The sequence below is a fragment of the Narcine bancroftii genome, chromosome 3 (assembly GCF_036971445.1).
Source record: "Narcine bancroftii isolate sNarBan1 chromosome 3, sNarBan1.hap1, whole genome shotgun sequence".
Taxonomy (NCBI): domain Eukaryota; kingdom Metazoa; phylum Chordata; class Chondrichthyes; order Torpediniformes; family Narcinidae; genus Narcine; species Narcine bancroftii.
Genome location: NC_091471.1, coordinates 93874192 through 93902154, shown reverse-complemented (window position 1 = coordinate 93902154; position 27963 = coordinate 93874192). Strand labels below are relative to the sequence as shown.

General features: G+C 37.9%; 2 protein-coding genes across 6 annotated transcripts in view; one reads left to right on the top strand and one right to left on the bottom strand.

Moving 5' to 3' along the window:
* The window catches only part of vps37a (VPS37A subunit of ESCRT-I), a 41703-nt gene extending 15929 nt beyond the window's left edge, over positions 1-25774 (top strand). The window contains exons 7-12 of one of the 4 annotated variants that reach the window (XM_069924564.1): positions 7181-7308; positions 7398-7456; positions 7536-7604; positions 10750-10893; positions 13615-13692; positions 25367-25774. In XM_069924564.1, the coding sequence (XP_069780665.1) occupies positions 7181-7308; positions 7398-7456; positions 7536-7604; positions 10750-10893; positions 13615-13692 (478 nt within the window). In that variant the 3' untranslated portion in view covers positions 25367-25774. The other 3 variants (XM_069924567.1, XM_069924568.1, XM_069924565.1) reach the window with 3 other exon arrangements.
* The window catches only part of mtmr7b (myotubularin related protein 7b), an 89536-nt gene continuing 84897 nt past the window's right edge, over positions 23325-27963 (bottom strand). The window contains exon 13 of one of the 2 annotated variants that reach the window (XM_069924563.1): positions 23325-25642. In XM_069924563.1, coding sequence (XP_069780664.1) covers positions 25302-25642 — 341 coding nt within the window. In that variant the 3' untranslated portion in view covers positions 23325-25301. Of the gene's footprint in view, positions 25650-27963 lie in introns of both variants that reach the window. The other variant, XM_069924562.1, reaches the window with a different exon arrangement.

Sequence of the window (27963 nt, the reverse complement as noted above, 5' to 3'; positions counted from 1 at the left end):
TGCCACAGTCTGGCTGAATGTGATTTTTTTGAGCCTGAACTAATTTGTATGTTCTTGTCGGATATCATGATCTTCTGATAAGGTTTATCAGAAAGTACTATTTGAGCTTTCACTCTATCTAAAAGCTAGGATAGCTGATACTATCTGTCAAAGTTGGTTTATTATCTGTACAGTGTATAGATGAAATGTAAGTTTTACTTGCTGTAGCTTCTAGGTTTAAAAAAAATATTAAAAGGAAAAAATGTTCACTGTGGGCTACATTTCATAAAAGTGCTGAGTCAGCAGTGCAGGCAGCTCTTTCATGTTCTTGAGTAATAATGTACTTTTAGAATGACGATTGAGTTTCCCAAAAGTATTTCCTAGACATGAGCATTTTAAATACACCAAATATGTTGGCATTAACCAATTGTTATTTCTACCGAGATGGCACATATGGCTCCAGAAACACACTTTAACAGTTTATTTTCATCACTTATGCTATCAATTACCATTTGGCTCTTAACTTGAACATGGTCTGTCTCTGTCTCTTCCATTTCTCAACTTCTCTATCTACATTTCTGAGGCTACATTAGTGACCAATAAGCATTACAAGCTCATAGATTTCATTGGCTCTCGTGATCATGTTTCATCCCACTCTGCTTTCAACGAAGAATCCTTTCCATTCTCCCATTTTCTCGGTTGAAACTGTTCTGTCTGTTCAGATAGAACAGCACAGAAACAGGCCCTTCAGCCCATCTAGTCCGATCGACTTGGACCGTAGCTCTTCATACCCTTCCTATCAATTTACCGATCCAAATTTCTCTTAATTGTTTCAATCAAGCCTGCATCCACCACTTTCACGGTCAGCTCTTTACACACTCTCACCACTCTAAGTGAAGTGGTTTCTCTTTCATATTCTCCAGTTCTTGTCTAATCCCACCTCAGTTAAAAAACCTGCACTTATCCTATCTATTCACCAGGGCAGGACGGTTAGCATAGCGGTTAGTGCAATTGTGACTATGGTTCAAAATCTGCACTATCTGTAAGGAGTTTGGATGTTCTCCACATTTCTGTTTGGGTTTTACCTGGGGGCTCCGGTTTTCTCCCACCATTCAAAAGTGTACCGGGGATTGTAGGCCAATTGGGTGGCACGGGCTGGTGAGCTAAAAGGGCCTGTTACCGTCCTGTATGTCTAAAAATAAATAAATAGAACTTCGAGAAAAGGTTCTCCTCTTCCATCTAATTAGCTACACATTTAGCTTGCATATTATGATCATGTCCCATAATATCCACTCTTTTTAATGTAATGAGAACACAGCTTCGCTGCCCCTTCCCCATTTATATCTCTTCATTTTTTAATGAACAAAGGACCATGTTCCTGATGCTTCCTCTTAAATCATGGCCCAAATGACCTTGTTTACAGTGTGTATCTAGAGGACCCCAGTCCTTGCCTTATTGGAGATATTTTCTTTGTCTTTTGCTCTCCCTGCAATTTGATGCCAACATGTTTTCTCTCCTTGATGATTCACAATCAATATGTAACATTAACTCTGCTTCTCTTTCCCACAGTTTGGCCTGGTGTACTGAGTGTATCTGTCATTTTCTGTTTTTACTTCAGATTTCCACTGTATGTTGTGTAGTTTGTTCTCTATTGATCTCTACCCTGTGATGGGCATATTGTGTGTTCTCTCTACACCTTCTTTGAAACTTAAAACATGTTTATTTATTTATTTATTTTTGAGATCTAAGTGAAATTTGGCAATACCAACATTGATTTCCCATTCTTAATTGTCCACAAGAGATGATGGTGAGCTACTTTGAATCATTGTCATCTTCCAATGAAGATACTTCTGTCGTGCTGTAGGGAGATCCAGGATTTGGATTCAATTACAATAGGTGACTGATGATGTGCACTTTGGAGGAAACTTGGTGACCATGGTAATCCCAAATGTTTGCCGCCCTTATCCTTTGTGGTAGTGGTTGCATGACTTGCATGTGGGGAAAATAACAGTAGTGCATTTTTTTAGTGTACGTTGTAGCCAATGTGTGTCAGAAGCGGAGAGAATAAATGTTTAGGGTGCTTGATGATGTTCTTATCAAGTGGTCATCTTTGTCCTAGATGTTAGCAAACTTTTGACCGTTATTGGCAAGTGAGAATTTTCCACAACACTCTCTCTGGTACCTTATAGAAAGATTTTGAAGTGTCAGGAGATGAGTGATTTGCAGCAGATAGCTTCTGACCACTGAATTTGTGAACCTAGTACATTAGAGTTATGGTGATCCTTGACCCGCGGGGGAGGTGCTTGAGGATTAGAGGGTAGCTCATGTTGTTCTGTTGCTTAAAAAAGGCTCCAAAAGTAACCTGGGAAATTACAGGCCTGTGAGCCTGACATCAATAGTGGGTAAATTATTGGAAGGTGTCTGAGGGATCGGATATACAAGTATTTGGACAGCCAAGGACTAATTAAGGATAGTAAGCATGGTTTTGTGGATGGTAGGTCATGCTTAACAAATCTTATAGAGCTTTTTGAAGAGGTTAACAAAAAAATAGATGATGGAAAGGCTGTGGATGTTGTCTACGTTGACTTTAGCAAGGCATTTGATAAGGTCCCACATGGGAGGTTAGTTTAGAATGTTCAGATACTAGGTATCCATGGAGAGTTTGTAAAATGGATTTGAAATTGGCTGAATGGGAGAAGACCGAGTGAGGTAGTGGATGATGGCTTCTCAGACTGGAGGCCTGTGATTAGTGGTGTGTCTCAGGTATTGTTGTTGGGATCATTGTTGTTTGTTTGCTAATAATGTGGGGAAATTGGATCAGCAAGTTTGCTGATGACACTAAGATTGGAGGCGTTGTGGACAGTGAGGAAGGCTTTCAAAATATACAGAGGGATCTGGACCAACTGGAGAAATGGGCCAGAAAATGGTGGATGGAATTTAATGCAGACAAGTGTGAGGTGTTGCATTTTGGAAGTAGGGCATTGAGAAGTGCAGAGGAACAAAGGGTTCTGTGAATACAGACACATAATTCCCTGAAAGTGGGAAAGGGTTATAAAAAGCTTTTGGCATCTTGGCTGTCATAAATCAAAGTATTGAGTACAAGAGTGGAAATGTTATATTAAGGTGAGGCCAAATTTGGAGTATTGTGTGCAGTTCTGGTCACCAAACTACAGGAAGGATATCAGTAAGATCAAAAGAGTGCAAAGATTTACTAGAATGTTGTCGGGTACTCAGGAGTTGAGTTACAGGGAAAGATTAAACAGGTTGGGACTTTATTCCTTCAAGTGTAGAAGAATGAGGGGAGATTTGCTAAAGGTTGACTAAATTGAGGGGAATAGACAAAGTAAATGGAAGTAAGTTCATCCCACTGAGATTGGAAAGATGTATGAGAGGGTGAAAGGTTTAGGAAGAACATTAGGGGAAACTTCTTCACATGGAGTTGGAATGAGCTGCCATCTGACGTGATAAATGCATGCTCACTCTTTTTAAGAATAAACTGGATAGATACATGGATGGGAGAGTCTGAATGGTTATGGAATGGGTGTAGGTCAGTGTTTCAGCAGACTAGAAGGGCCAAATGGCAGTTTTCTGTGCTGTAGTTTCCCGATGAGGAAGTTGATGAAGATGATGCCTTTAAATGTGAAGTTTAATTTTCTTCTCTGAGATGATCACTGTCTGTCGTTAGTATGATTTGAATATTGTTTGCCACCTATCAGTCCATGCCTGAATGCTGTCTAGGTTATGCTGCACATAGATACATAATAATGCTTTATTTTAAGAGCAATTGGATTAGAAACAGAACCAGAATTTATTGTCATGAATGTGCCACAAAATAACTTCACAGGTGTAACTATTGTTGTAAATTACATTTTTAAATAAATAGTTTTCCCAAAAAAAAGACAGCGAGACAGTGTCTGTGGGTCATTGTCCTTCCAAAATATGATGGCAGAGGGGAAGAAGCTGTTTTTGTTCCACTGGGTGTTTGTCTTTAGGCTCTTGTACATCCTTCCTGATGGCCATGGCCTGGGTGGTGAGGATCTTTGAGGATGGAGGAGTGGTTCTCAACCTTTTTTTTTCCACTCGCATACCACTTTAAGTATTCCCTATACCATAGGTACTCTGTGATTAGTAGGGGATTGCTTAAGGTGGTGTGTGGGTGGAAAGAAAAAGTTTGAAAACCACTGTTTTAATCGTACCTAATTGACTCATTATGTGCACGGTTTCATAACTCCAAAGGAAATTGGCCAATGACAATTTTTCTCAAGCAAGATATTTCAGTAACAATTGGGTCTAGATCAGTAATTCTCAACCTTCTCTTCCCACTCACATACCACTTTAAGCAATCCGTTACTAATCACAGAACATCAATGGCATAGGGATTGCTTAAAGTGGTATGTGAATGGAAAGGAAAAGGTTGAGAACCACTGTGTTAAATGGATGTTGGATTAGACACAAGAACTTGCTTGCCGTGTCAATGCTCTGAAGTCTCCAAACACACAAAATCCAAGCTGGGAGATTTTGTTGTGCTGGATTCCTGTTTCCATCATGTGCTCCTGGACATACCTGCTCATGTGTGAGGACTGGACAACCAGGTTGCAGGAGACCATTCTTGTCACTAATATCTCTGCTGACACAATCGCTTGGGCTTTTGTGGGTCATTGGATTCCATCTTTCGATATTCCAGACATTATTACAATGGTCTCCATTCCAGTTGGCGTTGTTCTGAGTTCTCACTGATCTTTTGTAATCAATCCATATTCGGTCTATGGCTTACCATCTGTAAGCAAATAGCCTCGTTGAGCATTTCCATCGACAATTGAAAGCAGCATTGACAGCAGGTGGCGATGCATCTATGTGAAGCAAAAGTTTTCCCATGATTTTCCTTGGTGTGCATTCAGTGGCAGAGATGGTATATGGCACCACTCTGACTTTCCCTGGTGAGTTTGTGAATCCAAGTCCAGGGAAAGCGGTCTATTATTAGGTGGGTTATTTTGGCATTCTTCGGGAAAACATGAGATTGCTCAGACCTACACCTATGCAACATGTCACCTGCAGTGTATGTGGTGGATGGTTTACAACATCATGTTGTTTGCAAACCAGTACAGCTTGCTTACGACAGGCCTTTTGAAGTCTTACAATGCCACACGAAGACTTTTGTGATTTACAGAAATAGGAAAGCTAACATGGTTTCCATTGAAAGATTGAAGCTTGCATATATTGATGGCCCATTTTCTGCGTCGGTGTGAGAGTTGGAGGAACAGTCATAACCGTGCCATTCGGAGTGTACGCCGCCTGCCTTGTATCATATGAGGTCAGGCCAGACTGTCAACTCTTCAGACTGTTGTGTTGCAGGACAGATCTGATCAGTCACCTCCTTGCATGACTTGGAGGCTGGGATGGGGGGGGGAGGGAGGGGCGGGGCTGTCACAGTTGCTTACTTACCTGCATTAGGAGTGGTACTGGTTGCCACTGATGACATATCCAAGGTGACGCGTGGCAGTAACAGACTACATGCATGGGTTAGTTCAGAAGGCTGCATACGCTGTGATGGATCTCGGATGCAGGAGGAGAAGAGTAAGAGCTTCAAGTTCACCCATGTGGCAGAGAGCCAATGAATAGGTCAAAGGGATTTGCTGGGTGCTGTTTAGTGGGAAGAAGAATGCAGTGTTCCCATTTTGTGCTTGGGGGGGGGGGAAAAGTGAGTATATTCTTTTAAATTGTGACTAAACTGGGTAAATTACTGCAGCTACACTATGATGATCAGCAGATAGTTTGGTTCTGTGAGTGATTTTATCAGGTGCTGCTTGTTAGTCAGATATTTGATTTCTAACTTCTATTTTTGATGAAAGGAGGAAAATTTTAATGGAACAATAACTGCAACAACCCTTTTTTTAGATTTAAGGATAGAGCATGGTAGAAAGCCCTTCCAACCCATGAAACCCGTGCAGCCCAATTACACCAAATTAAGATGGCAACCCCATTCGTTTTGGAGGGTGGAGGAAATCGGAGCACATGGAAAAACACATGCAGGTCACATTGTTGAAGAGCAAAGGTGCCATTTCTTTCCTTCTTCCCAGCCTTTTAATTTGGACATCTACCTGCTTTTTATTGATAACTCGAAGAATAGCTCAGGCTGTTATATATCCTATGTAAAGTGTGAGACTTGCTGGAGTTCCTTTAGCATTTCTGGGTTTTTACTGTAATCACAGCTTCCGTGTTTCACTATTTGAAAAACAAGAACAATGAACAGTGTATTTGTGGAGAGATGCTGCATGGTTTGTTTATATTCAACACTTTTTTTTGTTCTATTTCAAATTTTCAGCATTTACATTTTTTCAATAACTTTGTGAATCTGAGATGCATATTTATCATTGAATATATCCATTATGTGACTGAACTCTATTACCATTCAGTCACCAAATAGTAAAGGTTCATTATTATCAATTAAATTGCTCCTCTATATTTTCATTTTTACCAACAAATTCAAAGTTAAATAAAGTTCATATATTACACTGTTTTTTTTGTCAAGTAAATGTAACTAAATTTTCTTCTAGTTAATTTATTTAGTACAGTAAGATTAAATTATCCAAATAACTAATCAAATGCAGCAGATTTCTGATTTTCACATTCATATCCAAAAACATCTGAGTTTGAAGTACTGACTTCAGAAATGTTAACAAAGTTAACAAATCTATTAAGGAAGAGCATTAGATACATGATTTTTATGTTTCTTTAATAAATACTATGATATATTTTAAAATAACATTGGGTGATAAAATCACCCATATTAAAAGGTAAGCAAGATGCCTTCCAGTAATCCAACTTTGTATGTACTGCAAATATTTTTCAGAATGTTGGACTGGAGATTTATTGCTTATTCAAACACCATTAATTAATGTCTGTCTTTGCTCACAAAATTGAGATTGTGGTATTAATTGAAGAGCCCAATTTTCACATTACTTTTATCTCCCCTAAAGTTTCTTGAAAGCATTGGTTTAAAAAAAATACATGGGTGATTTGTTACATAAAAACAAAAATGTAGCTGAACTTGTATTCTAAAGAACCCCTTTGAAAGCAAAGTTGTTATAATGCTTATAATTTTTTTGTTTTGTGTATCTCTATCCCTGGAGGGGTGTAATTATTATGTAGAATTAATTTTCATTTTATTCATTAATGTTTGTGAACTGACTTTGTTTTGTAGAATCTCACAACTGACTGATTTAAATGAAAATGAGGATCTGCTGCTTGGTCAATTCATGGGTTTGCCACAACTAAAGCAGATATGTACTGACAAAGATGATCTGGTTAGCTACATTGAAGAGCTAGCAAGTAAGTTTAATTCTGGTTATCTGTATGGATTTTTTTTTTTGTTTCTTAACTGTAAAATCTTACGTTTTTATTTTGTATTTCCTTGAAAGAAAGAAATCTTCAACTTGAGCCTCGTTTGGAAACAGAAAGACAAGATCTATTGGATAAAGTAAGGCAGTGGCTTTTTGTACTTGTGGGCACTTTTAAATTTTTTAATGCACTTTGCTTGTAGTTTTTTTTATTTTCAGTGTGATCAACTAACTCGGCTCAAAAGCACCTTTGAAAAAAAGATACAAAGGCAGCATGAACTGAGTGAGGTGAGTAAAGCTTTCTTTGGATTCATATAAATTATGTAGTTTTATTTGAAATTTCAACCAAACGTTTTGGCTCTTCCTACAAGTTGTATTAAATTACAGTGATAATGTATTTTGGTGAAAATTCACTTTACTATTTTCAGAGATTTGTATGCAAGGGCACAAATAATTTGTTGCACAGTTTATTATCTTGCTGTATATTTGTCAAATATATGAGCACAGATATGCAATTAAGATGTATTGATTGGCTTGTTGTAGAATCATTAGACAGATGCTTCTAATCCTGTTAATGTTTATTAATGTGGCTGAAACATGAAAGTCTGTAGGTGCTGTGATTGTAGTAAAAATGCACAAAATGCTGGAGGAACTCAGCTGGTCATTCAGCATCCATAGGAGACAAAAATATATTGCCGATGTTTCGGGCCTGAGCCCTCCTTCAAGGAATAAGTGAAAAAACAGGAAATCTCAGAAAAAAGACGGCGCTGGGGGAGGATTCCTAACCTATGAAAGGTGTTAATTGGATATGGTAAGGGGAGGGGTGAGAATTGATTATGTCTGCATGAAAGGAGAGAGGCAAGAGCTGGGAAAGAAGTGGGGGGGGGGGTGGGGGTGGGTTTAACGAAAGCAGAAAGGTCTATATTAATGCCATCCAATGGGAGAGTGCCCAGTTGGAAGATGAGATGTTGTTCCTCAAATTTGCGGGTGGTCTCAGTCTGACAGTGCATGAGACCATGGACAGACATGTCAACAAGGGGATGGGGAATTGAAATGGGTGGCCACTGGGAGATTCACACTATTGTGGCAGACAGAGCCGGTGCTCAACAGAGCGATCTCCCAGTCTCTCCTCTACATTGGAGATTTCCTGTTTTTTGCTTATTCCTTGATAAAGGGCTCAGGCCCAAAAAATCAGCAATTTATCTGTGCCTCCTATGGACGCTGAAAGGCTGGCTGAATTCCTCCAGTATTTTGGTGTTGTTACTATGTTTATTAACAAGGTGCTGGTTAAACAAATATTGCAGTTAAAAAGAGTACCTTAGCGGTTCTGTTCACATGTTCTTATCCTAGTCAGGCTGCTCGCTAGTCAGCATCTGTCCAAGTGGCTTCTTAACCCTGCTAAGCCCCTCCCTCATGTCTGAGTTAGGGAAGGGCTGATAACCAGGCTTTCTCTACTGCAACTTTGCAGTTACAAGGTGTAGACAATACTTTCCTTATTGTAATATATCCTAATTTCAAGGTATCATCTTCCAAAGTGTGAGCTGCGATATTTCAAATTTAGATCTCTTTAATCCAATAAATCAAACTCTGTGGCTGTTACTTTATATAGTTTTTAATTCATTGATAGAACAGATAAATATTTTGCATAGCTTCGCAGTGTTGAGTGTTATATTGTTATGGATAAATATGTCTTTAAAAGAGATTGTGGGGGTTTAGTGAAGGTCACTTTATGAATAGAGTAACACTTCACAAAAGATATCTCATTTAAAATGCAAGGGCTTTGCAGAAGCAATGAAAAATGCTGATCTATCGTGTATGGGCTCAGAAGTTCTGATAAGATCTTTCAAAGATTGGGTTTGGAGCCTTGGGAGAGGGTTTTGGTTTTTACAAGCATAGAGAGGGGAAAAAAAAACAAATGGGATTCTTCGAGAAAGAAGTCAGTTCTGCAGTAGCAGTTGAGGCTGCAAAATGGCAAGCAGGCAGACTTGTTGAAAACCCCATTTGAAGAAGGGTTGTGAATTCTGAGTTCAACCTGTTCAAAACCCTTGTAGTCCTTGCAAGCAAAATGGCTGGCTAGAGTGTTTCTCCTGAAATAAGGGAAAGAAGAGGAACTCCGTGGTGACCTGGAAGAAGAGATTCGAACCCATGATGGGGCAAGTTTCTTTGGCAAGACACTGAAGTGACTGATTGGAGGAAACTAGTTTGTGTGTGTCCAATGAGCTACAAATATCTCTCTGAAACCAACAAGAACCTTCCTAAGCGGTAACCATTTAACTTTGAGCACCAGAGCCTGGTGAAGATTCAAAAATGTTAAATTCAGTGCACTGTATAAGAATTGCCTGATGCCGGTGATCATTGAGAAGTGAATGATTGGACAGTGAAACAAAGAACTTTCCTGAACATGTACACATTACATACATGTGTGCTTAGAATTAGAAGGGGCTTAAGTTAAAGCTTGATTTTAAAAAAAATTATGTTTAAAGAAAATTAAAAGCAACTTTTGTTTAAATAACCATTGTCTTGGTTAGTTTCTATTGCTGCTGCGTTTTGGAGTTCTCTGAGCTCGTAACAGCAGCAAGACTTTCATAACGGTGAATAACAAAGCATTTACTGTATAAAGAGTCCTTTACACTATAATTACTTAAAAGTTGTCATAACAAAAGGAATAACTAAAGACTGCCATAAAAAAGTAGAGATACAAGAAAGGGAGAGATATCCCAAAAGGGAGATACAAAACTTAAAGAAAAATTTCTCGTGCTCATGCTTCCTTTACATCTTATAGAATGAGAGCAAGCCATTAGCCTGGGCAGATATTTTGATATATTACATTGCAGTCACTATGGTAACACAACAAACAATAGTTCTCTTCAAGAGACAGGCACAAAATTAACTAAGAATCAAAAACACAAGGTTTTAACCTCTACACAGGGCCAGTATATTTTAAAAATATCAAAATATGGTTTGTATAGTGAAGGGGTCCCACATTTTGTTTCTATTCTTCAAATTTTGGTACTGAAGACTGGTGGTGAGATTGATCAGTGATTTTTTTTTTTGGGTGTGTGGGGTGAGAAAAGCAAGGGAACGGTAGTTTAGTAAGGTGGGGAGTGCATCCCTGCCCTAAATTGCTAATAAGTGAACACCAACTGCTCCAACAACCCTTTGACTGCTAGTGAAGTGTTTCACTGTGAACAGTGAGAGCATACAGCTGTAAATATGCAGAGAGTATACAATCACAATGAATGCAACAGACTCCCATATTTGTCATTTATTCTCTTTCCAACCCACCTGCTGTTTGTCAAGGGCTTATCATATCAAAGCCATTTATTATGATGGTAGCTCAGAATTTGATATATTAAAAAATCTTACAAAGTTGCTGCTCCTTTGATGTATTGAACACTTGGACATTTTTAATTGAAACTTTGCATTCCTGTAGAGTTGCAGCTTAAGTGCCCTGCAGGCCAGGTTGAAAGTCGCAGCTCATCAGGCAGAAGAAGAATCGGAAGTGATTGCTGAGGAATTCCTTGAGGGCAAAGTTGAAATTGATGATTTTCTCAGCAATTTCATGGAAAAAAGAACAGTATGTAGCAAAATCTGCTTTCTATCATTTCTCGATTAGTAACTCTTGGATTTAAAATGGATTTATATTTTTTCTCCAGTTTGCTCCTATTTCATAGATTATGTTTTCTTTTTGCCATTTTACTAAAAATCCTACTGTCCCTCATTGCTAATGTCATTACTTGGGAGTAGTGTTTCTGACAGTCATCATTGCAAATAGTCTTAAAGCTGCTCTGAGGACACATAAAATTGGAATTGCATCCTTCTAATATGGAGAAGCTTCTCCATGTTATAAAGAAATAATTTTATCTTGAGTAATGTGCATATACTAATGAAATTCATTTAGAATCAAATCATAATTAAATAGTATTTTATAAAGTGGATATAATTGGAAAGCAAGTTAGTCACTTGTTTTGAAGATTTCAACGATAAAAATAACTTGTGATTGAGCCTGAGAATTACCTATTGAGGTCACTTTCCAAGCTATAATCTTAAATGAATATGATGTATTAGCAGGAATTGTTACACCTGTAATTCAAATCTTACACTTCTCATGAAAGAACAACTATCTATATTTAAAATAGGAACTTATTTTGAATATGAAGTACTTTGAAGGGCTTTTTCCCTATATGATTCCAAATTATGTTTCAACATGGAGAATCAGGAAAGACATCCTGTGAGATTATTCTTTTTATACTTAACCTGACAAGTTCCGGAATTGGAATAGATAACACAGTTGATTTTCAGATAGTAGTTGGGGGGGTGAGTGAATGTGGAATGAAAAACTTATGAGAATTCACTCATACCTTTAAAAATTCTACATGGGGCATTCATGTAACACCAAAGCCATCAATCAATTTTCTTGTAATTAAAATCTCTTTAAAAGGTTTCACCCTGTACCCAAAATAATTTGTAGGACCTTGAAATCTTGGAGCATAGGAGGAGACCAAAAATGGCCATCCTACTCTCAAATTCTTAGTTAATAGCCTGTGGGTTAAAACACCTCAGTATTAATTTTGAATGTGGTGAAAGATTCTATTGACACCATCTTGTCAACATTGAGTTCCAGGATCCCCATCATCTGTTGAGTGAAATCATTTTTATTGATCTATGCACTCTAATTGATGATCTCTCTCATAAAGGAATGGATCCCTTTACATATTTCCCACCTCGTGTAAATCTAACTCCGGCTCCTTTATTCCAAAGAAAGCAACTATAGCCTGGATAGTCTCAAATAAATGTTCTAAGCCTAACAGCATCCTTAAGTCTCTCTTCCCTTCTCCTTTCACAATAATTATTTTAATACTTAGACTTTTTTTGCTAGTTCACTGGAAAAGTAAATTTTACTTGGGGGGGTATCACAACAAAAAACATGTTAAATTGTTTTACTTGTGTATATGGATTGATGGTTATTTTACTTTATTCACTTAGGATGTATTGTTTTGGAATGTGAATTAATTCACATAAATTCAAAAGATGCTTGGTTGTGATCCTTCTATTTCTTTACTAGCTAAAGGTTTTGCACCACCTAATTTTATTGAATGGTGTCACCCCCTTAATATTTGCATTTTTTCTGAATTTAACAAGTTGTATTATAGAGTGCCTTTTTAACAGGAAACATGCCAAGGTGCTTCACAGGACCTTTATTCACAAAATTTGATATTCTGCCACAAAATGGTAGGTTTAGGGAAGCAAAAAGGAGAGGCAGAGATGTTTGAGAATTAAATTTCAGGAATCAAGTCCTAGACAGCTGAAGGGATAGTACCAGGGTAAAAGAAAAGGAATAACTGTACCGGCAGCTACACTGCTCCTGCAATAACACACACACAACCAGACGGGTTGAGCTCAGTGAGCAGACTGGTTTATTGCAGGCTGCTGGGCTGCACTTATACTCCCAGCCCAGACCAGGCTGAGAACCGCGCTGCAGGGCGCTAACGTCACCTGGGCGTCAAGTGGTCCACCAGCGCGGGTTTCTGAGCCCTGTGCTGGAAGGAAGGGAAATCCCCGATGGCGCCATTTTGGCCGGCTGCCCCGCTGCGTGGCTTACAAGCGGGGCCGGTTCACCTACCTCGTGGTGAGCCGCCACATAACCTATATTTGGAGATGGGCAAATCTTGACAAGATTTGCAGAATTAGAAGACTTTGGAGGTGGGATATGCATATAACCATGGTAGATTTGGACACCAAAGTGAAAATATGTAAACTCCACCCCCTCCCCCATGGTCAAATGCCTGAACTTGACCTACAATTTTGGGTAAACTGTTTCTCAAAAGGTATTGGTAAATTAACATAATTGAAGGAGAGTTGCTGGAGAGAAGGAATTGCTTGTATTTTTATCTTTCAGAGAGGACATGAGGTGGTTAGCTGTTTAGTTAGTGTGAAGGGAAATGTATAGTGGAATACAAGTTCATAGTAATCTTGGAGAGGGAATAAATAGTTTGGTGTCTGGCTCACTAATGTTTGCATTCACCCTCAGGACTTGGTGGAAAGGGAGCATGGAAGTGTTGCTTGCTGAGTCAAGTAGCAAATGGTTGAATAGTCAGATAACCAATGGTTGAAATGTTATTGTTTGAAATACTGCATAGTACTTGTGTTCCACTTCCCTGTTTGATATTATAAATCCCAACTCTTGCTACATATTAGCTTATTCTGAGAATGTCCAATGTGAATGTGGATGTTTTTAAAGAAGTTGTATGTAATTTTTTCACTTTCACATATTATAAAATTGTTTTTGTTGCTTCAGCTTTGTCATTGCAGGCGAGCTAAAGAAGAGAAGCTTCAGCATTTGATGACCCAATGTGGACAATTTCACACACTATAGGTGAGAATTTTAAAAGAAAAATGTATTTTTGTTGGATTGTTAAGATGGTGCAAAATGTCTTTGAATAGGGTACTGTTGCTTTCTCACACGCTATTGAGTGAACTTGTCTATCTCGACCCAAGCTCAATTTATAAATGATTGCATGTCACTGAACAGCTTATTTGCAAAACAACATGTTAACTGAAAGTGATGCCTCTTTATGAACCTTGAAAAATCATGATACAATGTGCAGAAGAACTGAGCTTAGCAGATATAGACTTTAATTACATTAAATTATTTATTAGACAGGACGTCATTAATCTGGCTGAGATTTTGGAAATTAACACCTGTGGCTTGCCTTGTGGAGAACCAGATCACAGTTCAAACAGTTTGCAGAAAAAAACTGATCATAATATCTCCTTTTATCTAGGTATCAATTTTTTTTTAAATCTGAAAAGCCAGTTTTAGGTAGATTATCAGATGCCCTGAGATCCTAGTCACCCATGCATTTCTTCCAGTTTGGTCCAAGAGAGTTTTCAGATTGAAGGCCTTTTCTCGACCTCTGTCTCCATCTCAGAAGACAAACTCTAGACATTTTCTACAAACCTACCTCATCTTACTGAGGAGACCTAGAAAAGTACACGACCTCTCCCAACACAGGGGGCCAATTTAGTGGCATGACTGTTGGTAAGATCATGCCCTCGAATTCATCAGCTGCCAGATCTTCCACTGTTATTAATGCCTTTGTTCATAAGCATGCAACGAATAATTTAAACCAATTTGATAGTTAATTTTCAAAAAACAAAATCATTCATAAAAATGAATACAACACAAACCATATAACCACTTACAGCACAGAACAGGCCAGTTCGGCCCTACTAGTCCATGCCGTAACAAATCCCCACCCTCCTAGTCCCACTGACCAGCACCCGGTCCATACCCCTCCAGTCCTCTCCTCTCCATGTAACTATCCAGTCTTTCCTTAAATGTAACCAATGATCCCGCCACAACCACGTCTGCCGGAAGCTCATTCCACATCCCTACCACCCTTTGCGTAAAGAAATTTCACCTCATGTTCCCCTTATAATTTTCCCCTTCAATCTTAAACCATGCCCTCTAGTTTGAATCTTCCCCCACTCTTAATTGAAAGAGCCTATCCACATTTACTCTGTCTGTCCCTTTTAAAATTTTAAACACCTCTATCAAGTCCCCCCTCAATCTTCTACGCTCCAGAGAAAAAAGCCCTAGTCTGCACAACCTTTCCCTGTAACTCAAACCTTGAAATCCTGTCAACATTCTCGTGAACCTTCTCTGCACTCTCTCTATTTTGTTTACATCTTTCCTATAATTTGATGACCAAAACTGTACACAGTACTCCAAATTTGGGTTCACCAATGCCTTGTACAATTTCATCATAACCTCCCTACTCTTGAATTCAATACTCCGATTTATGAAGGCCAACATTCCAAATGCCTTCTTCACCACACCATCTACCTGAGTATCAGCTTTGAGGACTATTTACCATAACTCCTAAATCCCTTTGTTGCTCTGCACATCTCAATAGCCTACCATTTAATGCATATGACCTATTTAGATTTGCCTTTCCAAAATGTAACACCTCACACTTATCTGTATTAAATTCCATCAGCCATTTCTCAGCCCACACCTCCAGCCTTCCTAAATCACCTTTTAATCTATGGTAATCTTCCTCACTGTCCACAACGCCACCAATCTTTGTATCATCCGCAAACTTGCTTATCCAATTCTCCACCCCTACTTCCAGATCGTTAATATATATAACAAACAATAGTGGACCCAGGACCGATCCCTGAGGAACTCCACTAGTCACTGACCTCCAATTGGACAAACAATTTTCTACCACTACTCTCTGACACCTCCCATCCAACCATTGCTGAATCCATTTCACTACCTCCTTATTTATACCTAATGCCTCCACCTTTTTTCCTAACCTCCTGTGGGGAACTTTGTCAAAAGCTTTACTAAAGTCTAAATAGACAACATCCACAGCTTTCCCTTCATCAACCTTTTTTGTAACCCCCTCGAAAAACTCAATCAGGTTTGTCAAGCATGATCTACCCCTGACAAAACCATGCTGATTACTCCCTATCAATCCCTGTACCTCCAAATATTTGTAAATACCATCCCTCAGAACACTTTCCATCAACTTGCCCACCACAGATGTCAGACTCACGGGCGTATAATTCCCAGGTTTACATTTGGACCCCTTCTTAAACAGCGGAACCACATGCGCCACCCTCCAATCCTTTGGCACTACCCCCGTGGCCAGTGACATCCTAAATATCTCTGTTAATGGCCCCACTATCTGTCCACAAGCCTCCCTGAGTGTCCTTGGGAATATTTTTTCCGGTCCCGGAGATTTGTCCACCTTTATCTTTTTCAACACAGCTATCACTACCTCCTCGGTTATCCTTATATGCTTCATGACCTCCCCACTATTTTTCTTTACTTCAACTGGTTCAATATTTTTTTCCCTAGTGCATACCGAGGCAAAGAAATCATTCAAAATTTCCCCCATTTCCTCTGACTTCTCATTCAGCCTACCCTCATCTACAAGGGGTCCAATTTTATCCCTCACTAATCTTTTACTTTTAATGTACCTATAGAAACCCTTTGGATTTATTTTTACTCTGTCTGCCAAAGCCTCTTCGTGCCTTTTTTTGGCCTTTCAAATTTCTTAAAATTCCTTCTACACTCCTTGTAGTCCTCCTTCAAATTCTCAGCTCCCTGCTCTTTATACCTCTTGTACACCTCCCTTTTTGTCCTAACCAAATTTCCAATATTCCTCGAAAACCAAGCTTCCCTATGACTTCCAGCCTTTCCTTTGATCCTCACTGGGACATATCTACTCTGTACCCTCAAAATTTCTTTTTTGAATATCCTCCATTTTTCATTTACATCCTTACCTGAAAATATCCTGTCCCACTCAATACTCCCCAAATCCCTTCTTATTCCTTCGAAATTTGCTCTTCTCCAATCCAGAACCTCAACTTTAGGCCCCTCCTTGCTCTTCCCTAAAACTACCCTAAAACTAACAGAGTTATGATCACTAGACCCAATTTGTTCTCCAACATTAATGTCCGATACCTGACCTAGCTCATTCCCTAACAGGAGATCCAGTATTACACTGTCCCGAGTTGGTTCTTCTACTAATTGATTTAGAAAACAATCTTGAACACATTTAACGAACTCTAGCCCATCTAGCCCTCTAATTGTATGGGTATCCCAACATTTAGTTAAATCACATGAAAAAGTCTGCAGACTCTGTGATTGTAATTTAATACACAAAGAGCTGGAGAAATTCAGTTGTTCATGCAGCAAAGATATGCAACCAACCTTTTGGGCCTGAGCCCTTCATCAGGTAATGAACGAAAACCAGGGGAGCTGGAGGAAAGGAGACAGAGGGCAAAGGAAAGGGAGGGAGATGGAGGAGGGACCAAATGGAATTGTGTACAGCTATTTTTTGCACAACCAATAAATGGTAATTCTGGCACACCCACATGAAAAAGAATCTCAGGATTGTATGTGATGTAATGGATGTACTCTGACAATGAATCTGAAAACTGAAACCAGATAAGTTGATGTTAATGTCATCTAGTAGAGAGTGCCCATATAGAATATTGGTGGTTCCTCCAATTTGCTGATGGTTTCAGTTTGTCTGTGCATGAGGTGATGGATAGGCATGTTGGCATGGGAGTGGGGTGCGAAATTGAAATGGTTGGTCACTGAGAGTTCCCTGCTATTGCAGTGGCCAGACTGCTCAAGGAAATTATCTCCAGTCACTGTCCAGTTTCTGCGATGTAGAGGTGGCCACGATGGGTGCACAAGATGCAGCAGATGACCCCTACAGATACACAAGTGAAATATTGCTTCACTTGGAAGAAAATTTTGGGGGTCCAAATGGTGTGAGAGGATGTGTGAGTGCAACTGTAGAGGAAGGGATGAGTAGACAAAGGAGTCATGGAGGGAGCAATCCCTGCGGAAGGCTGGGAGGAAAGGAGTAGATGTGTCTGGTGGAAATTGTGGAGGATAATCTGCTGGATGCAGAGGTGGGATAGTAGAGTGGACAAAGGGAATCCTGTCCTTGTTACATCTAGGGCCTTTGGTGGAACCAGAGCAGATGTGCGGGAAATAGAGGAGATGCAGATGAGGGCTGAGTTGATGCTGGTAGAAGGGAAGCCACATTATTTAAAGAAGGAGGACATCTCGGATGATCTAGAATTGATCTCAACCAGGGAACAGATGTAACGGAGACTGAGGAATTGAGAGAAAGGATTAGAATCTGTACAGGTTATGAGGATGTACAGTTAAGGTAATTGTGGGATTTGGTAGGTTTGTAGAAAATGTCTAGTTTGAATTTTGAGATGGAGACAGGTCGAGAAAAGGGAGAGTGTTGTCAGAGATGGACAGAATTTGAGGTTGGGATGGAAGTTGGCAGCAAAGTGAATAAAGTCGATGAGCTCATCATGGGTATATGAAGCAGCACCAATATAGCCATCAATGAAGGAGAGGAAGAGTTGAGGAGCCTTCCCTATGTAGGCTTGTAGCATGGAATGCTCTATATAGCCAATAAAAGGGCAGGCATAATGGGGACCCATGTGTGTACCCATGGCTACTTCTTTCATTTGGAGAAAGTAGGATGAGTCAAAGGAGAAGTTATTGAGGGTGAGGACAAGTTCTACTTGGCAGAGGAAGGTGGACTTGTTCGGTCTGTTGTTGAGAAAGAAACAAAGGGTTTTAAGGCCTTCAGTACGGGGGATGGAGGTGTAGAGCTTGGAGTGTCCATAGTAAAAATGAGGTGGTCAGGTTGAGGGAACTGGAAGTTGTTTAGATGATGGGATGCATGTGACATATCGTGGATGTAGCTGGAGAGAGACTAATACCAGCTTAGTGGGGCAGGAACACGCAGTAACAGTGGATCTATAGGAACACTGTGAGGTGTTTAGAGATTCTATTCAAAGAACTCTACCATGGTCATTTTATGAAGCATCCATCTCTCTAATTCTTAAAGATAAAGATTCATCTTGTGCATCTTATAGAGTTAGATCATTTTTGAATGTTGTCTCTAAAATTCTTAAGTTTTAGCTAATAGATTAGAAAATATTCTTCCTGGATTATCGCAAAAGATCAAACTGCAATTCATTAAACAGCGATACTCACATTTGAATGTTCAAAGACTAATGAATATATCTATTCTGCTTCATCTAAGATTTCAGAATGTGTAGTTGCATCAGATGTGGAGAAAGCTTTTTATAGAGTTGAATGGAGATATTTGTTTGAAATTTGGGGAAGGTTCAATTTTGGTTCTGGATTTAATTCCTGGATTAAGTTTCTTTATTTTAAACCAACAGCAGTAGTTATTACTAATAATCAAAAATCATCCCCACTCAAATTGTTTTGAGGTACTAGACAAGGCTGTCCCCTCAGCCCTTTACTTTTTAATCTGGCGTTAGAACCCCTTGCAATTGCACTCCATAATTTTCAAATGAGATTCAAGGTATTAGTAGAGAAGATATGCATAAAGTCTCTCTATATGCAGATGATCTTTGTCTATATTTCAGATCCTGCTAATTCTATCCCTGCGGTGCTGTCTTTACTATCGGATTTTGGGAGTGTTCCTGGATATAAGCGAAATGTTCATGAAAGTGAATTATTCGCAATAAACTCACATGATCCTATTTATGATAATATGCCAATTAAGATTCTAAAGAGTATTTTACTTATTTGGGTGTTAAAATCGCTGAAATTTTAATATTTGTTTAAAATAAATTTTTCTCCTTTATTATTTTGTGAAACAATCTTTTACTAGATGGTCTCCACTGATTTTGCCTTTGGTTGGTCATCTTAATGCTGTTAAGATGATGATATTACTTACATTTTTAGACCTATTTCAAGCTGTTCCAGTTTTTATTCTGAAATCTTATTTTGATAATGTTAATTGCAAGATTTCATCTTGTATTTGGCATGGTCAAAGGGTCAGATTGAATAAGCTTCACTTACAGAAACCTAAGGCGGATGGTGGTATGGTCTTGCTGAATTTGAGATTTTACCATTGGGCAGTTAATATTAACTGTATGATTTATATTTATTTATTACTTTGATAAATTTGATTGTCCACTCTGGGTAGATTTGGAATTGAAACCTGTCCAGAATTATTCCTTAGCTTGTTTAGGACCAGCATTACCTTTCTAAGATCAGTAAATATATATCCAATCAATAAATATTTATAACATATTTGGTTTCAGTTTTGAAGGTTTTTTGAACTAAAAAAGTTTGCCTTGGGTAATATTAAGTACCTTATTTTTTTTTTTAAACACCAAGTACTCTTGACCAAATCTTCCTTATTTGGAAGATTAAAGAAATTATCTCTTTTGTAGATTTATTTCCTGATGGCGATTTGATGTCTTTTGAACAAATTTCTATCAAATATAATTTACCATGCATGCATTTTTTTTAGATATCTACAGATTAGAAATTTCCTGAATACAATCATTTCTAATTATCTAACATTTCGACAACCAGATTTACATGACACTTTGTTCCGGTTAAACCCCTTTCATTGCCCATGGATAAGATTCAACAAACATGGGAATTGGATCTTCAACTAACATTATTTCCTGAAACCTGGGAAAGAATTACTAGGCTAGTTAATACCTCTTCACTTTGTGCATGTCATTCTTTAATATAGTTTAAAAGAGCTTAAATGTCTAAAGATAAACTAGCTCTCATCTTTCCTAATATGAGCTCTACTTGTGATGGATGCAATACTGATGTGGCATCATTGTCTAATATGTTTTGATCATGTCCTGTGTTGGAAAAAATTTTGGAAAGATTTTTTAAACTCAAATCAATGATACTGGTTACTCAATTACAACCTTAACCCCTTCTGCATTTTGAGTTATTGCTTTTTCTACACTATTAGGTAGAAGAGCCATTTTACTTCACTGGAAAGACTCTGATTCTCCTACATTATTTCAATGGCTTTCTCATGTTGTGCCTTAAATCCAGAAAAAAAATCTGAAATCGTACTTTAGATACAACTACTAAATTTGAAGAAACATGGAAACCATTTATTGATTACTTTCATGGGATATAACGGGCATTATTCTATGAATTAAATCTTCCTTTCCAGATGTAATAGAATTCTTGCAGATTTTATTATCTTTAAGTGGGCCAGAGCTATTTGACAGATCCTCGGGATATATATAGATGAGTTGTTTTTATATATAAAATAAATATTTCTTTTTTTCTGTTTTTCTTTGTTAGGAGAATTATTTGTAATGTCACATTTTCACTCTTTGGAATTTGTACATGATACTAATACAATGTTGACTTGGACATATCATTTTAATTGTGTTATTTCTATCCTTATGCTGTGTATATTCTGAAATGTTAAGATTGAAAAAGAAAGGAACAGTTGGGTTTATCTATCTTGGGTGGGAGATAGAATTGTGCAGGGCAGGGTTGGGGAAACAATAAGCTTAATGTCTGGGAGGAAGGTGACTAGAAATGATAACTTGATGTTTTTGGTGGAGTCCTTTTCAAGAGGTAAGTAGGAGGAGGTGTCTGGGAGCTGTCATCTTGCTTTGGCAAGGTAGAGGTTAGTGCGCCAGACCACTTACCTTTCTCTTGGTCAATGATTTCTCGTTTGAACAGACCTGCTGAATCAGATTCAGCTGGCCTACTTACCAGCGTAAGTGCAGTTTGCACACCCGTATTTGACTTCATGAGGAGATCAACAGAAAAGATGTCTGGCATCCAATTCTTCTGCACCGCACCCCTGTCCAGGAAAGCTGCTGACAGGTTTCAGGAGGAGATTACTCCCATTATATTTGGCCTATACTTCTGAGATTTGAAGTATTTGTCAGGTGCGCGGCACAGTTGGTGTAGTGGTTAGTACAAATTCTTTATAGTGCCAGCGATTGGGACCAGGGTTCAAATCCTGCACTGTCTGTAAGGAGTTTGTACATTCTCCCCGTGTCTACGTGGGTTTTCCCTGGGGGCTCCGGTTTCCTCCCACCATTTGGGAAATTGCTGTTGTGTCTAAATTTAAAAATTAAATTAATTGATACCTTCTGGACTTCACTGGGACAAAATAGTCCTGCCATTTCAGAATTTTTTTTAAATACTTTCTTGTCCTGCAAAGATGATGAAGTAGAATAAGGGAAAGTACTAAAACTTCCAATTGAACTCTTCAAGCAGTTGATTCAACAACCTACAAATGTGGATTAGATGGTAGAGGGCTATGACATTGATTCCAGCAAGTCTAAACACTGTTATTGAATACTTTGTAAACTGTGATGGAGCTTCCATTCCTTTTGCTGTTGACATTTGAAGTGTGCATCAATAAAGATGTAAGCTGCTTAAAAAAGATCTTTGTTACTCCGCTGTAGCCCCATGCTGTGTGCACCTTAGGCCGATGATTTAGGTTTCTTTTATCTCGAATTATTTCAACCGTTGTACCAGTGCTGGACCATTTAATTTCCAGAATTTTTCACATATTGTAAGAGTAACAGTGGGTCACAGCATCTGATATTTGTTGTGTGCAAATGTACCAACAGCATCAGGTAGGCTGTGCAGTTAAACTAAGAGTTAAAGTTTCATAGTAGAAATGGATTAGCTTCACCTCAAACTTGCCCAGACTTGCATTATGATAGACATTTAATTCTAAATTATCTCTGGAACTTTGTTCATTTTTTAGTTGAAATTTAATAAATGTGTCGTCTCTAATTTATCATTTCACCTCTTCCCTCCCCTTCACAATCATACTTTCTATACCTGGTGTCTGGTTACATTTAATACTTTGATTAGATTTCCCTCCCTTAAATTTGGTATTACTTATTCTTTCAGCTGTGGTTCATTTGGTAGTACAAGTAAAAATTTCATGAGACTTGAACACAAATCTGCACTGTAGACACTCCCGTGTAATAGTGTTGAAGTTGCAATCTTTCAAATAAGATATTAATCCAAGTAGGTGAAAAAGGCACACACTACTTTAAAATGGTATTATTCAGATGCCGTTGCCAAACCTTTTTGGAGAAACAATCATGTGATGATGTTTTTAATGATCTTATTAGCATTTACCAAGTGCTAGTTTACATTACTTATTCAATTATATCTCCATGCAAATATTTTCACTCACTATAAAGTGAGGGTGTTCTTAAACCAATCTGAAAATTGATGCATAAATGAGATGTACTGATCCTACAGGCTCACTCAACTCCTCCATACTATTTAGCTGAATTTGATCCAGCTCATTGTCAACCCTGTTGTTTATACATAGCATTTTGTAGCCTCTCCAGGCCAGTGTCCTTTGTGTATTTCTCCCTTCTCTACAGAAAATAGTTATTTATATTTATGATCTTCTTGGAAGATGCTGCCATTGTTAATAATTGACACCTTGAATGTCTGTGCAAGACATGAGTTGTAAAAGAAATTGACCTACCAAGTGTAAACTATTTGCATTAAAATGCATTTAACCTGATCTTTTAAAATGATTTGTAAATTTTCAGTATTAAAATGTGCTTCTAAATTCCCTAAATTTGTCCCATCTTTGTATATGTAGCTTGTGTTAAATATGTATTGATAATTGTATGGCTGCTTTACTCATGAAATATTTGCACAATTTTCTCCAGTTTATTGTTGAAATTTTCAATTTGGAACTTGATCATTGTAGTGCATTCCATAGATACATTAATATAGCATGTCTTTTAGATCATTAATTTGTACAACTAGGAATTTCAAAAGTGTATTCTCTCAGCTTTAAATGTGTTACAAAGTAAGACTGTCCACAAATAATTATTTTTACATGAAGGACAAATGTGATAACTTATAATGCGCTACATTTTTGTATTACAGTACATTAAGCATATTGTATTTACAGTAACATGAGCACATCTTATTTTCAGAATGTTGAGATATGCAGCAGAATTATCCAAAACCATAAATATTTTACTTAAAGTGAGAAATTAAATCACAATCACCACATAAGATCTTAACACATGCAGAATTTTCTTTGTGTGTCCATGTTTTGGGCTTCAAAAGTAGCAAATCGAAAACTAAGAGAGGGTCTGACATTGAACTTGAGTGTACAAATACAGCCAGGACTTTGGAGAAAAAAATAAGCTTAACTAAAATATAATGTTAGTTTGGACACTGCTTACTGGAAAGTGACTTCAACAGTGAAAATTTGGTATTTAGAACAGTACAGCTGAGGAAAAGACCATGATGTCTGCCCTGCACAGCTCCTTTCACCCCCCACCTTCTCATTTAAATAAATGACCTCCAGTACATGATATTTTTTAACCATGGAGAAAAAAAATCTGATTATTCTGTTTCTCATAATGTTATAAAACTTGCATTGTCTCCTCACCTGTGCCTCTGTCACTAGAGAATACAACTTCAGTTTACCCAGCCTTGCCTTATAATTCATTACTTCGAATCCAGATAGCATCATGTCAAATCTTTTCTGGACCCTTTTACTTGTATGGACTTTTTAAAACCAGAACTGTCACCCTAGGATATACCCAGGTGAGAGTGACAGGCTAGATCTGGTAATACCAGATGATAGACATTTATTAAATAACTGGAAAGGGAAAAATACCAACATTTCTTTCTCAGACTATGCTTTTCAATCAAGCCAATTCGATCGTCTTGTTAACTGCTTTTCGAAAGTGATGAACTGAAAGATCCCTTGTATTTTTGCTCATTCTGCCATGACTAAAATTTACACCTGAATCTTTTTGAAAACATCACCTTGTAAAGTTTTAAATATTTTTTCAAAAATTAGATTCATGAATAAAGAAATGGGCTTACTTAATTACTCATACACAAGTTAAATTCATAGCTCTGCAATTACAATAATTTTTAGTGTTCTCATTTCCTTTTGTGACTCTAGTTACACAAAATCTAGAAAAGTTTTCAATAGATTTTTAGCCCAATTATTATTGAAGAAATTCTACCAAGTTCCTTTTAAAGTAAATAAAAAGTTTGATTTTAAGTTTCAAATTCCTTGCCAGCAAGGAGACAATCTAGTAAAATCCTCCACCTACTAGTTTGCTCCAGTGACTCTATTTGCAGCTTAAAAGCTATTAAGATCACAAACATCATTTTACCCTGGACAAGTTCTATGATGTAATAGATTTGGTTGAAAAGGTCGGTTGTTCCTTGTGCCTCTTACAGACTGACCTGGTGCAGAATCATTTGGCTTCTGTTATTGACCTCACTAGAACAATCTGGCAAAAGAAACATCTAGAATGTCAATCCTGGCAGAAAAGGTTTTTAAATGATCATATGCCTTGACCATGAAGAAAGTTTAATTATTTTTTTCCCTTTATAAAATAAGAGATGGAGGAATAAAAATTTAGAAACAAAAAGTCTGGGCTTTCTGTTCCTTCCAACTGAAAGTCACTGGTTTCTTTACTACTAGTTTTGAATAGTGTTTAAATCCCATGTACTTAAAATGAAATTTGAAGCTATGAACTGTAACTGTCCTAAAAATCTACAAGTGAATTACATTCTGGCATATGAGAATGTGAATTGTACCTTCTCTTTACAAAATGTCCTTTTTTGTTAAATCAAGTGCACGAGTTTCAGGCCACAGCAAAAGCAACTTCCTCTGGGTATTCTGACAAAGTTTTGCTGCTTTCTTCACCAGACAGGAAATCTCCACCAGTTGGTGATCTGCAGTTCAAGTCAGCGACACCTGACTCCTGGTCACTGCTTGCAGAAAGATCAGTATCGGAATGCTTCATGCTATGTATTAGAATCATAGATTCTGAATCTTCACGTCTTTGTGGAGTGCTACAAGTAAATAGTCTGCCATTGTCAATATAATCTTGAGGGGTATTGGCTAAATGTTGATCAGAAAGTTCGAGTTTGTGAGACACTTCGATTTTCTCATTTCTGTTCTTCTGGGATTTATCTTGAATTTCTAATTTCTGTTTTAAAAAAAGTTGCATGTAAAGAAATAATGTATTTAAATGTATTTCAGTACCAAACGAAACAGAAATTATAATATTGAACTTAACTATGCAGCATGTTAAATAAATTTATAGGAGCAGAACTAGTTTTTCCATTGGTATTGAGTTCTTGTCAGATGATTTGTTAAGCCCACACTAATTTTTAATTTCTAGTTTTGTCCATGAACCTATCCCTACTCCAATATTGACTAATTCACAATATAGAATTCAATATCCCTTTGATTCCTTACCTTCACGCATTTGTTGACATTGTTGAGATATTCCATCACATTAACTTTCCTCTATGCATTTGTGGGACAACCTTTACAGGTTCCCATTTATATCTATTGAAATACTTTGGAAGACTGCTACATTGAAGATGCTGTCATTTTTTTCCCCCATGAGATTTTTGCTGAGGTACAGCTCTGAAGAGGTAAAAAATCTTTCAAAGAGACAGTGGGAATGGTACGGCCAATTGACAACTGTTATGAATGGAAGGCAAAAGATCATTCCGTTTATGAATCTAAAAATACTTAGTGATCTGAACTATTTTCTGGAGGAGAAGAAATAGTGGAATTTGCTGGGATGTGATCAGTGAAGGTACAGGTACACCACAGGAACAGGCCCTTCGGCCCATGATTATTGAACTAAATCTGCTGTTTGTACATGATTCACAGCCCTTCACTCCCTGAACATTGAAGCCTCAAATTATACAATAATGTGTTCCCACCACTACCCAGACAGCCCATTCCAGAGATCTACCTCTATTTAAAAAAAAACACCCACAAAGCTCCTTTAATCTCTGCCTCCACCCCACCTTTAATACCCTCTTTTATCTGACATTTTCACATAGGGTAGATGGTCCGAATTTTTATCCCTATCTATGCCTCCTCCTCATTTTATAAACTATTATGTTTCCCTCTGACACTCCAGAAATAATTATTCAAGGATGTCCAACATCTTTTTCATGGCCTCTAATCCATGCAATATGATGATAAATCTCTCTGAACCCTTTCCAAATCCTCCCCCTCTTTCCTGTAATGAGGCAACCAGAAATTCATGCAGTCATCCAAATACAGTCTAATGGAAATGTTAAACAACTGCAACTTGATCTCTTTATGCTTATTCATAATATCCTGACCAGTAAGAAGGCAAGCATACCATATGCCACAAATACTATTTATTTTTTGACATTTATTGTCCACCCCCACTGTCTTCAAGAAACACCTTGTATTCTATAGTCCTTCTGGTGCAGATATATTGTCAAGAGTACATACATGACATCACATACAACCCTGAGATTCTTTTTTCTGCAAGCGAAGCTCAGTAATTTCTGTACTGGTAACTGTACTCATCAGGAACAAACTAACTGTCCAAATGTAGATGTATTTTGCTCTATTTATTACTGTATATTTATACAAGTCCTTAAATGAGTTGTTGAGTGAATCTATTGTTCAAGAATCTGATGGATAAGGGTATTCCTGAACCTAATAGTATGCATCATGTGGTACTTGTACCTCCATTCTGATGGCAACAGTGAGGACATAGCATGTCCTGGATGGAGCAGATCCTTGTTAATTGACGTTGCTCTCCGATGGTAATATTCTCTTGATGGTCGTTAATTTCAGTTTTACCCAGTTACCTTGATATCAACAGCAATCACTGGAATTCAGCTCTGGATCAAGAATGTGATAAGGTCTGTGGTCAATGATCCTGACAAAATCTGTGAGTGAGTTTGTGTTGAGCAAATATCAATTGATTGCATTGTGGATTACATCTGGCATCACTTTGATGGATCATTCACTAGTTGCATAGAAAGGTCAGACCATCTATCCTGCAATGAGTGTTTCACTTCAAAACACTGAAGCCTGTTCACATTCCACATGGCACAGCTCAGCAGAATGAGTGCTCTGCCTTTCTCTGCATGTACACAGCTGCAACAACTAGACACCAGCCCATTTAATTAACACCATCATTACCATTCATTCCCTCCTAACCAGGGAATACCACAGCAAAAACTACCATCTATAAAAATGTATTCCAGTAAATTGCCTAGGGTATTCTCACAGAACTACCTAAACTATCCACTCAGTTTTTTTTTTATCCTTAATGGCCAGGGATTTCAGTTTTACCTTGATATCAAGGGTAGTTACTCTGGCATTCAGCTCTGGTCCAAGGTTATGATGAGGTCTGTGGCCAAATGATCCTGACAAGATCTCTATGAGTTTGTGGTGAACAAGTATCAGTTGATTGCATTGTGAATGACATCTGCCATCAATTTGCTGAATGTTGA